At 51.1% G+C, this 10541-nt stretch overlaps 1 protein-coding gene across 2 annotated transcripts; it reads left to right on the forward strand.

Annotated features, from left to right (window-relative positions):
- The first annotated feature begins 588 nt into the window (after nt 1-588).
- On the forward strand, nt 589-9591 carry NT5C3B (5'-nucleotidase, cytosolic IIIB). 2 transcript variants are annotated; one of them, XM_047708623.1, is made up of 9 exons: nt 589-698; nt 943-1041; nt 1645-1714; nt 1801-1847; nt 4296-4381; nt 4950-5039; nt 6960-7122; nt 8025-8225; nt 9076-9591. In XM_047708623.1, exons 1-9 carry the CDS (start codon nt 687-689, stop codon nt 9208-9210), a joined length of 903 nt encoding a protein of 300 aa, XP_047564579.1. In that variant the 5' UTR covers nt 589-686; the 3' UTR covers nt 9211-9591. The 2 variants fall into 2 exon arrangements, with proteins under 2 accessions (XP_047564579.1, XP_047564580.1); XM_047708624.1 differs by lacking the exon at nt 943-1041 and having other exon boundaries at nt 656-942.
- Nucleotides 9592-10541: the final 950 nt, after the last annotated feature.

Here is a 10541-nt window from a genome sequence, read left to right on the forward strand (position 1 = left end):
TCAGGTTCTGGAACTCTCTCCCGTCTCTGTCCTCCTTCCTTCTCCCCTCCCCCACCATTCAGGCTGAAGACCACCCCACACCTTCCAAGCCCTTGAATCTGGAGCAGGACTGTGACCACCAACGCCATATAAGAGTTTTTATCCATTCTAGCTCCTGTTGCCCACTTCAGATGCCCAGCTCTGTGTCTGTGTAGCATCATCTAGACCTTCTTCCACTGCTGGGCACTTGGCTCCCCAGATACTGAATTCAAGGAAACCAAGTCAGAGGAGGCAGAAGGAAGGGAAGCTGATTAGAGCTCACGCTGGCCCAGCTGTCCAGGGCCTTCCTGCCCTGAGGACTTGTGTTAGTCGCTCATTGTCTTTTGCGATGAGGAGTGGGCCCAGTTAAGCCCCTTCTGGATGTTTTCCATACCCTCTCCCTTCCTGCGGCTTTTGTGTCTTGCAAAATTTACGTCTGGAAATGACCCCTCTGGCCAGTACTTTTGCTGTCGACGGTGGCACCCGGTAACCCCAACTCTTGTGACCCTCACCCTGCTCAACACAGAGCCGGCACTCGGGGTCTTGCCCAGCGCGGGCGCCGCCCTCTCCCGGCCCCGCCCGCCCCCCCCCCCGGTCCCCGGCGACGCCTGCGCAGTGCGGCCGTGGGAGGTCGTTGTCCCGGCGCTGTCGTCCCGGCCGCGAGCGCCATGGCGGAGGAGGTGAGGCGGGAGGAAGCGTCCGACGTGGGGCGGGCTCCGATCCCCGGGGCGCTCCGAGGCCCCCAGCAGGCCACCTGGGCCCCGCCGCGCCACCCCGGCCAGTAGGCGCCCGGGTCTGGCCCGGAGCCCCCCTGCGCGCCTCGCGCGCCCCGGCCCCGCCTCGCAGGGCTGCGGAGCCGGCGCCGGGCTCCCCCTGGGCCCAGCGCGGTGCCGGGGTCAGTGCTTCTCTCGGGTCTCGGGACAGGTGAGCACCCTGATGAAGGCCACGGTCCTGATGCGGCAGCCCGGGCGGGTGCAGGAGATCGTGGGCGCCCTCCGCAGGGGCGGGGGAGACCGCTTGCAGGTACGGCGGGGGCGACGAGGGGCGGCTGGGGAGGTGACCGGCCCAAGGGGCCTGCCCGCGCTGCCGCGGACGCTGCGGGCCCTGAGCCCCTACAAATGGCCAGCGGCCAGAGGGCGAACCGGTTGCTCCACCTGATTGCCCTGGGTTAGAGTCCACCTGCCGGAAAACCGACATTTCAAATTTGTCGGTCGTGACCAGCGTCTGCTTCCTCTTACTAGGTAGAAGGCACCCAGCGCCAGGCCCTGGGGCCTTGTTTCCACACTAGCCGGGTCAGCGGGCTCCCCAGGAAGTTGCAGATGTGATGGGTCACCTTGGGAGGGACCCAAGGCAATGAGATGGCAAGGCTAAGAGTCAGAGAGGGTCTTGATTCTTCAGTCCCAACTCTGCCAGCGACCTCCAAGAGTCTGGGCGTACTCAGGCATAGCAGGCTGCTATTAACTAGGATTAGTTCTCCCTCCCCGCTCCCAACCCCTTCCTAACTCCTGCAGGGCTTTGCCTACTGGCTGGATACTGAGCTGGTTTGCCTTTCATAATCTTCCCCCGCCCAGGCAGGGCCACACCATAAGGCATCTGTATGGATAGCATCTCTCTTTTGCATTTTAGGTCATCTCTGATTTTGACATGACCTTGAGCAGGTTTGCATATAATGGAAAGCGATGCCCTTCTTCTTACAGTAAGTCACATACTAGCTTGCTTTTTTGGGCTTGACAAGATGGTAGCTTCTGAGTGGCAAATGAAAGGAGTTTTCTGTGTTTGCAGACATTCTGGATAACAGCAAGATCATCAGTGAGGAGTGCCAAAATGAGGTGGGTTACAACCCCTTCTTTGTTCAGAGATGGCTGTCATGTACTACTTGAGATAGTTCTTGGTTAGGACCAAAGATTCCAGGGTAGAGACCTTAGAAGATTAATATTTTTTAAAAAATTGTTCTTATGTTCAGGTGGACCTTAGTCCCATAGACTGGGGCAGTGTTTCCTTTTTGTTCAAGACATGTGACGATTGGTGGTTAGAATATGGATGTTATGCATTCTGCGAGTTATAGAGTTTACAAGAGACTTCAACATTTGCTGTTTAACCCTCCAGCAACTCCAAGGGGTGAATAGAACCACTATTATCTCCATTTAACAGATGAGAAAACAGGCTTGAAGAGGATAAGCAACTCCTTCAAGGGTCATACAGGCAAGACACAGAGAGCTTGGTTTTCCCATAGATCTAATTCTGTCCCAAACTCTTTTCACTACATTATGCTGTTTCTTTAATAATATAATTGGGGTGGGGGTTGCACCTGGGTGGTTCAGTGGGTTGAGCGTCTGACTCTTGGTTTTGGCTCAGGGTGGCGGGATCTGGGATTAAGCCTGCTGAGCAGGGAGTTTGCTTGAGATTCTTTCCCTCTCCCTCTCATACTCCCCCTGCGCACCCCCCCCACCTCTCTCTCTCTCTAAAATAGATAAATAAGTCTTTTAAAAAATATATAATTTTTTGGGCAAGGTAACAGGTATCAAGAAAGACTTCTGAATTCATGTCACTATATGATAACGCCCACTTCCATGAGATGCATACAAATATTATAAATCATGCAGCCTTGGAGTTCATTTTACTTTGTTCCACATTCTGGCCTCTTTGCCAGAGGAGAGCCCTGCTGGTTGTACATTTCTCTATTTTGCTGAGCTCTTTCTGCTGAAGAGCTGTTATCATTTAGTTTCACTTCGTTATGAAATTCACTAAATTACATTTTAAGCGGTCTGTCAATCTGTCATCTTGATCAGCTTTTCCAATACTCTGTCATGGTTACTTGTTACTAAGATGGGCAGCAAATTATAGATGCACCTTATATTTCTAAAACCCATCTTTCTGGAGTTGCACTTTTAGCTTAACGTAAGTTCTGGCTCCAGACCTAATCAGTTGCTTTTGGTAAGTCACTCACATACATGTCTTAGCAGCTTCCAGAAAGCTGCACCCACAAGTAAGACAACAGGTTGGGTGCCTGCTCTAGGATAACAAAATGAAGGCAAACTAAGATTCTGGGCGTTGATGAGCTCCCGAAAAAAATCATAAAGCAAAGTTTATGCATGAAGCCCCTTTTTTTAAAAAGTATATTCTGTTGAATTCTCTTACGCTTTTTAGAAAAATATTCTCATACTCCCCCCAAAACGCACACATTGAGAATCTTAATACATTTCAGGAGTTTTCTCCCTTTGTCAGTGAATGCTCTTTGCCTTTAACTCTCTTTTGGACCCATGGTCAGGGACTCCACATTGATCTCATAATATTCTGAGACTGGGCATATGTTAAAATTCTTTTGCCCAACCAGTTCCCGTTTTTATTGGGTGCTGTTACTGACTGGCCTGTGTGACACGTGGTCCCAGATGCGGTCTCCTCAGACATGGAAGGAGATCTTAATAGGAGAAGAAGGTACACACAGGAGCCCGTGAGCTGATTCCCCTGATGTTGGTTCTGTGATCATTATCCACCAACATGCTGGCTCCTAAACCCACTTCCTGATTTTTCTACTTCCACTTTCATGATTTTTGCCATATCTATTAGAGTGGCCGGTAATACATATTTTACTTAAAGTTGGGTTACTATTAAAAATCTGAATGTGGGGAGCCTGGGTGACTCAGTCAATTGAGCATCTGCCTTCAGCTCAGGTCGTGGTCCCAGGATCCTGGGATCGAGCCCCGAATAGGGCTCCCTGCTCAGTGGGGAGTCTGCTTCTCCCTCTCCCTGCTGCTCCCCCTGCTTGTGCTCTCTGTCTCTCTGTCAAATAAATAAATAAAACCTTAAAAAAAAATCTGAATGCAATTAGAAAAGAAACAATCTTTGTGAGAGCATGAATTTGATGCGCTAGTTTTTTTTTTTTCTTAATACGCATTAAAAGGAATCCAAAACTACTAAAATGAAAAGTGTGTATCCATGTGCCTCCTAAAATGACTTTGCCTACTCCCTGAGAATGTGTACCCCATTTGGGGAAATACAGCTTTAATCCCTTCTTACCGGTTAAGCCCTGTCGACTGAGCTAGAGAATAACAACAAAATCCTAATAACTTCTCACCTGAGAGCAAAAGGTCTTTGTGGATTCTTAGACCTCACCCTCTGAGGGTGCGGATGAAGGGCTGACCAGCTCGGCAGGTCAGTCACTCCCTAACACAGAGTTGCCTCTTCTAGGTGATTATTTCCTCACACTCAACTGTGGGCCTTCGCTGGGGAAAGCTTGATGTGGACTAACGGCTTTTCTCTTCATTTGGATGTCCCAGCTCAAAACGCTCCTCCACCACTATTACCCAATTGAGATTGACCCGCACCGGACCATCAAGGAGAAGTTACCTCACATGGTGGAATGGTGAGTGATGGTGGTTTTGAACCGCTCCTGGCCCCCATGATGGACAGGTCCGGGAGGGGAGTATGTTTTTCCTGAGCTTGAATGAGGTGGCAGGCCCCCTTACCTTACTGAATTCCCCTGGCCCCCCTATTAGAACCAACTGTCCAGCCCCAGAGGGGCTACTTGTGATTGCTGCTGGAGTGGGGGCCCACTGAGAATCCTTGGAAGGAGGGAGAAGCCCCTGGGTTTGGCGGAATATGTGCTGCAGGGAGATAACTTTCCTATAGGAACTGGTATATCCTATAGGGGACAGAGCCCCGGTTCTCCAGAACATGGGGTCACCAAGAGAGGGATTCAGGAGGGCTTGGACTTCAGTGGTTAGCTCACCCAGTTCTTGTTCCTGTGGCTGTGGTTCTACTTCCTCACCCTCTTCCTTTTAAGGCCTGCCGGAGTCCTTCAGGAAGTGGCTTGGTGGAAAAGGATGAGGCCTCCATTAATCTTTCTAGAGGGGACTTGGCCCTAAAAAGGGAAAGGATACTTTCCTACTTAGTGATTGGAATTTGGGCTTTTGTGGGGCATCTGCTTCTAGGTGGACCAAGGCACACGATCTCCTTTGCCAACAGAAGATTCAGAAGGCTCAGATTGCCCAGGTGGTTAGAGAGTCCAATGCAATGCTTAGGTAAGTGGCTTGCTCTGGGAAACATTGGAAACTGGTTTGCTCCCAAAAAGTGGAGGGGAGTTAGTTGCTAAGGGAATCAGAAGAGACAGACAGCGTAAGTGGCTGGTGTGAAGAAGGCCTTGCTTTTCCTCTCTGAATACAGCTAAAGGATTTCTCACCTGTGGGTACTTCCTAGGCAGCTGTCTGCTACTAGTGGATGTAATGGGAATATGACCAAGGCTTCATCTCCTGGAACAAACAGCGTCTAGCTCATTTTCTCCAGTGGTGAAAAGACTTTGGGGTCACCATGATGCCTGGTGTTCTGGATTAACCTAGACACGGCAGTTGACTGGCCTAGGACCCTTGATCATCAGTGGCATTCCTGGTGCTACTCTCTCTGCTGCCATGTTCTTTCTTTCTTTCTTTTTTTTTTTTTTTTAATTAACATATAATGTGTTATTTGTTTCAGGGATACAGGTCTGTGATTCATCAGTCTTACACAATACACAGTGCTCACCACAACACATACCCTCCCCAGTGTCCATCACCCAGCCACCCCATCCCCCTACCTCCCTCCCCTCTAGCAACTCTCAGTTTGTTTCCTGAGGTTAAGAGTCTCTATGGTTTGTCTCCCTCTGTGGTTTCATCTTGTTTTATTTTTTTCCTTTCTTCCCCTATGATCCTCTGCCTTGTTTCTTAAATTCCATATGTAAGTAAGACCGTATGATAATTATCTTTCTCTGATTGACTTATTTCGCTTTACATAATACCCTCTAGTTCCATACATGTCATTGCAAATGGCAAGATTTCATTCTTTTTGATGACTGAGTAGTATTCCAGTGTGTGTGTGTGTGTACACAAGCCCCGCCTTGGGCTCCCAGCTCGGAGGGGAGTCTGCTGCTCCCTCTCCCTCTGTCCCTTCCTCTGCTCATGCACGTGCTCTCTCTCTCAAATAAATAAAATCTTTAAAAAAATAATAAAATGTAGGGGCGCCTGGGTGGCTCAGTGGGTTGAGCCTCTGCCTTCAGCTCAGGTCATGATCCCAGTGTCCTGGGATCGAGCCCCACGTCGGGCTCTCTGCTCTGCAGGGAGCCTGCCTCCACCTCTCTCTCTCTGCCTGCCTCTCTGCCTACTTGTGATCTCTCTCTGTCAAATAAATAAATAAAATCTTAAAAAAAAAAAAAATAAAAATAAAAAAAAATAAAAAAATAATAAAATGTTTCTAAAAAGAAAAAATTTAGGGGCACCTGTGTGGCTCAGTCAGTTAAACGTCTGACTCTTGATTTCAACTCAGGTCATGATCTCAGGATCCTGGGATCGAGCCCCATGTCGGGCTCTGTGCTCAGTGGGGAGCCTGCTTAAGACTCTTGCTCCCTCTCCCCTCCCTCCACACCCACAACTCTCTCTTAAATAAATAAATAATTTTTTAAAGATAGTATTAAAAATACTTTTTTCCCCAAGATTTTATTTATTTGGTGGACAGAGAGAGATCACAAGTAGGCAGAGAGGCAGACAGAGAGAGGGAGAAGCAGGCTCCCCACCGAGCAGAGAGCCCGATGTGGGGCCCAATCCCAGGACCCTGAGATCATGACCTGAGCCAAAGGCAGAGGCTTAACCCACTGAGCCACCCAGGCACCCGAATAAAAATACTTTAAAAAAATATTTTATTTATTCATTTGAAAGAGAGAAAGAGCACAAACAGGGGGAGGGGCAGAGGGAGAGGGAGAAGCAGACTGCCCACTGAGCTGGGAGCCTGACGTGGGGCTCGATTTCAGGACCTGGAGATCATGACCCGAGCGAAAGGCAGACACTCAACCATCTGAGCCACACAGGTGCCCCAAATAAATCTTTGAAAATGAAAAATTTAAAAATACATCACCTAAGTAGGAAGTAAAGACCAGGAGCAGAGGCAGCACCATTGCAGAGTCCATCTCTTTTCAGGGAGGGATACAAGACGTTCTTCAACACCCTCTACCAGAACAACATTCCCCTTTTCATCTTTTCCGCGGGCATTGGTGACATCCTGGAGGAGATTATCCGGCAGATGAAAGTGTTCCACCCCAACATCCACATCGTGTCTAACTACATGGACTTTGACGAAGACGTGAGCCTGACCTCCTTTAGGCTGGGAGGGTGGAGGGGTGGAGACTGCCAGCACCCCTCCCCGGGCAACACCTGAAACCCTGAACCCTGACTTGGGGAGGGAAGGGAGGGAACTCATGCTGGCTTCTTGCCCTCAGGCCGTTACTTGTTTCTTCATGCCCGCTAAAGGCATGCCCTTTGGTGTTTGACAGCTCACTGGGGTACCTAATTTAGGGTTCAGCTAGGCCCCATGTCAGCGTTCCAGGTCACATGCCATCCTGGGTACTCCAGGGCTTAGACTTTGACTTGTTTTCCTGGAGCCAGAGGTGGGCTGCTCTAACTCATCAAGGCTCTGACTTCTTCCCCTCACACCAGCTGCTGGGCAGCTGCTCCGTTCACCTGGGGCGAGGCTGCGCCCGCCACCAAGGACAAACACACGTGTGGCCTGAACAGTGCCGGTGTCATGGCTTCATGCTCCTGCCAGAGTGGCTGATCGGTCCTGTCTGAGGGCCCTTGTAAGTTTAAGTCAGGGCTTACACGCTTTTTGTTGTAAAAGGCCAGGTAGTACCTATTTTAGATTTTGTGGGATGATGGACTCTGATTGACTGTCACAACTACTCAACTCTGCTATGGCAAAAAAAAAAAAAAAAAAAGGCAGCCACAGTGCTCGCTTCGGCACAGCACATATACTAAAAACGGCCACAGACACGATGTGACACGTGAGCCTGGCTGTGTTCCAGTCAAACTGAATTTACAAAAATCCGCCAAATCTGGCTACAGGACCTAGTTGGCGGGCCCCGAGTTTGGACTACGAGGAGGTTCTGGCATTTCTTGGCTGTCGGGATTATCTTTCCTCTGTGACAGAGACCGTGGAGATCGGGCTCTAGAGTGTCCCTGCAGCCCTTCTGTCTCTTGCTTGCTTAGGGTTTCCTCCAGGGATTTAAGGGCCAGCTCATACACACATACAACAAGAACAGCTCCGTTTGTGAGAACTCCGGCTACTTCCAGCAGCTTCAGGGCAAAACCAACATCCTCCTGCTGGGAGACTCCATGGGGGACCTCACGATGGCTGATGGGGTGCCAGGTGTGGAGAACATTCTCAAGATTGGCTTCTTAAATGACAAGGTAGGTGTGGGACCAGGGCTTCCTGGCTCAGTGGCGTGCTTCTGTTTCGATGCCTGTTAAATGCCTGGTGAACACCTCTATGTGCCAGTCAAGGTCAAGTTTTAGAGGCACTGAGGTGTGGCACGAGCTATATTCTCATGGGAAAACAGCGATGACAGCTGTGTCGGGCACACGGTGCAACAGCGCAGTTCAGAGACACTGTTGGGTGCTCACCATGTATATGGCATATTGACCCACTTAGTCCTTACGGCAGCCTTCTGAGATAGTGACTCTTATGCCTCGTTTTACAAATGGGGAAACTGAGTCAAGGAGGTTCATCTACCCGTGGTAGATAGTGTAGGAAGTGGGGGGCTGATTACAATCCTAAATCATAGCTATAAGGCATGACTGAGGTGGGAGATGTCAATATTCAGGAGGTGGGTTTATAAGTCAGAGAAAGAAAATACAGGAACAGACCGGGGGCCAACCAGAGGCAGGGGGGAACACCATCAGCATGAAGGGGCTCAGTATGGTGTCAAGTTAGAAGGCCACCAGTTCGTGCATCCCCCCTCCACAGCCAGCATGTGCTGAAGACCTCTAGAATGCTTGACCCATGTGAAAATTCAGTCCAGATGGATTAGAAATCACATCTGGTTTTTAAATTTTAATCCCCATCCTGTCCTTCTGTCACTGACCCGAGGGTTAATCATGGCGCCCTGTGCCCGTTGCCGTCCAGAGGGCGGGTCTCTGTCCCGGAGCTGTTCTTGGGGAGCTGCAGCTCCAATGCCCTCCACCCCTTGCCCCGGGTGCCTGAGAGGCAGAGGTGGAAGGCAGGGCGTTCTGGGGACTCTCTTCCCCCTCCCCTGGGCAGGTGGAAGAGCGGCGGGAGCGCTACATGGACTCCTATGACATTGTGTTGGAGAAGGACGAGACGCTGGACGTGGTCAACGGGCTGCTGCAGCACATCCTGCACCGCGGGGACTGGAGAGAGACGCAGGGCTCCTGAGAGCCAGCAGGCGGCTGGGGGGCCAGGCGCCACGTCTGGAGAGCGGGGAGCCTCACCGGGAGGCCGCCCTGTGGGAGCGCTGCTCGCTGCTTGTCCCTGTGCTGTGCGGAGTCTGGGATGCAGCTGCTGAGCCTGGGCCTCTCCCTCCTCCTTCCCCAGCGTCCTCTGTGGTGTTCTGGGGGGGGGGGGGGGCTGGTGGGGGGCCCTGCCGGGGGGTGGGGGCAGGGGTCAGCCAGGTAAAGGCGGGACCCACAGGGTGTTAGTGCCCTAGGGACCATCTAATCCAGGGGTTCTTTCTCCCCCAATTTTTTAAACACGGGAAGATGTTCTTCAAAGAAATCTAATGTGTGAAACAGATCAAAATAAAAAAAGGAGAAAACAGTTGTTCTGATTTGGCGGGGTGCAGGGCTGGCTGGCTCAGTTGGTGGGGCGTGTGACTCGATCTCAGGGTTATGGGTTCGGGCCCCACATGGGGTGTACAGACTACTTAGAAAATAAAATCTTAAAAAAAAAACACAAAAAAACAAATTCACTCACGAGACCCTCTGAGCACCCCGTAAATGTGTCTGGGGACCAAGGTGAGTAGGCAGGTTTGGAAGGTGTGTTTCCAAACCCTGACCTGGGATGGTTTCACATGATGCTGAGGTGTCCGTTAAACGTGGAGTTGAGGGGGTCCGTCGGGCCTAGCCAGCCCGGTGTGCAGAGCTTCCTGTTGATGGATCTCCAAACGGATCCATTTGGAGGCAGATTTTCTCTCGTGCCCTGGGCTCCTGCCCTGTCTTCTCTTCCTTATGTGGGCCCAGGGCCATGGAGATGGGTGCCTTCGGGGGGTGGGGTTCTGCAGTGGGACCTGAAGGGAGAAGCTGGTCCTCGACACAGCGGAAATGATTTCTGCTCTGTCGTCTCGCATCACTGGCTGCCCTTTGAGTTTCTTTCCCTTCCTCCCCTGTCGACTTGGATGGTCAAGAACTAGCTGAATTCTCTCTAGGGCACCTTTTGAAGGTGTAAAGCAGCCAGTTCCACTGGCGTTTTGCAGCCTGCCCTCAAGCGCACCCCTCCTCCCGCAGAGGGTGCCTGGCTGTGGGAGACGGTTCCCTGCAGTTCTGTAGGGGAAGGAAGGCAGTGACTCCCTCACGAGAGCCCTGAAAGCGGGTGTCGCTTCCATCTACAGGTGGCTTGGAAAAGACCAGAAACTTACTCCAACTCCATAGCTAGGAGCTAGCGCCAGGATTTCAGTGATTCTGACCAAAGCCGTAGCGTTTCTTGGGCTTCACGCATTCACACCCGCACATGGGCTCTGGTTCCGAGCTGGCCTGTTGGCTTCTGGGGAG

This window comes from Lutra lutra, chromosome 16, assembly GCF_902655055.1.
Source record: "Lutra lutra chromosome 16, mLutLut1.2, whole genome shotgun sequence".
Classification (NCBI taxonomy): Eukaryota; Metazoa; Chordata; class Mammalia; order Carnivora; family Mustelidae; genus Lutra; species Lutra lutra.

Excerpts from the sequence above, each read along its gene's own strand:
- NT5C3B (XM_047708623.1), top strand. Across the intron at positions 1,042-1,644 it reads GCGGGGGAGACCGCTTGCAG|GTCATCTCTGATTTTGACAT; the intron begins GTACGGCGGGGG and ends TTTGCATTTTAG. Across the intron at positions 7,123-8,024 it reads ACATGGACTTTGACGAAGAC|GGTTTCCTCCAGGGATTTAA; the intron begins GTGAGCCTGACC and ends TTGCTTGCTTAG.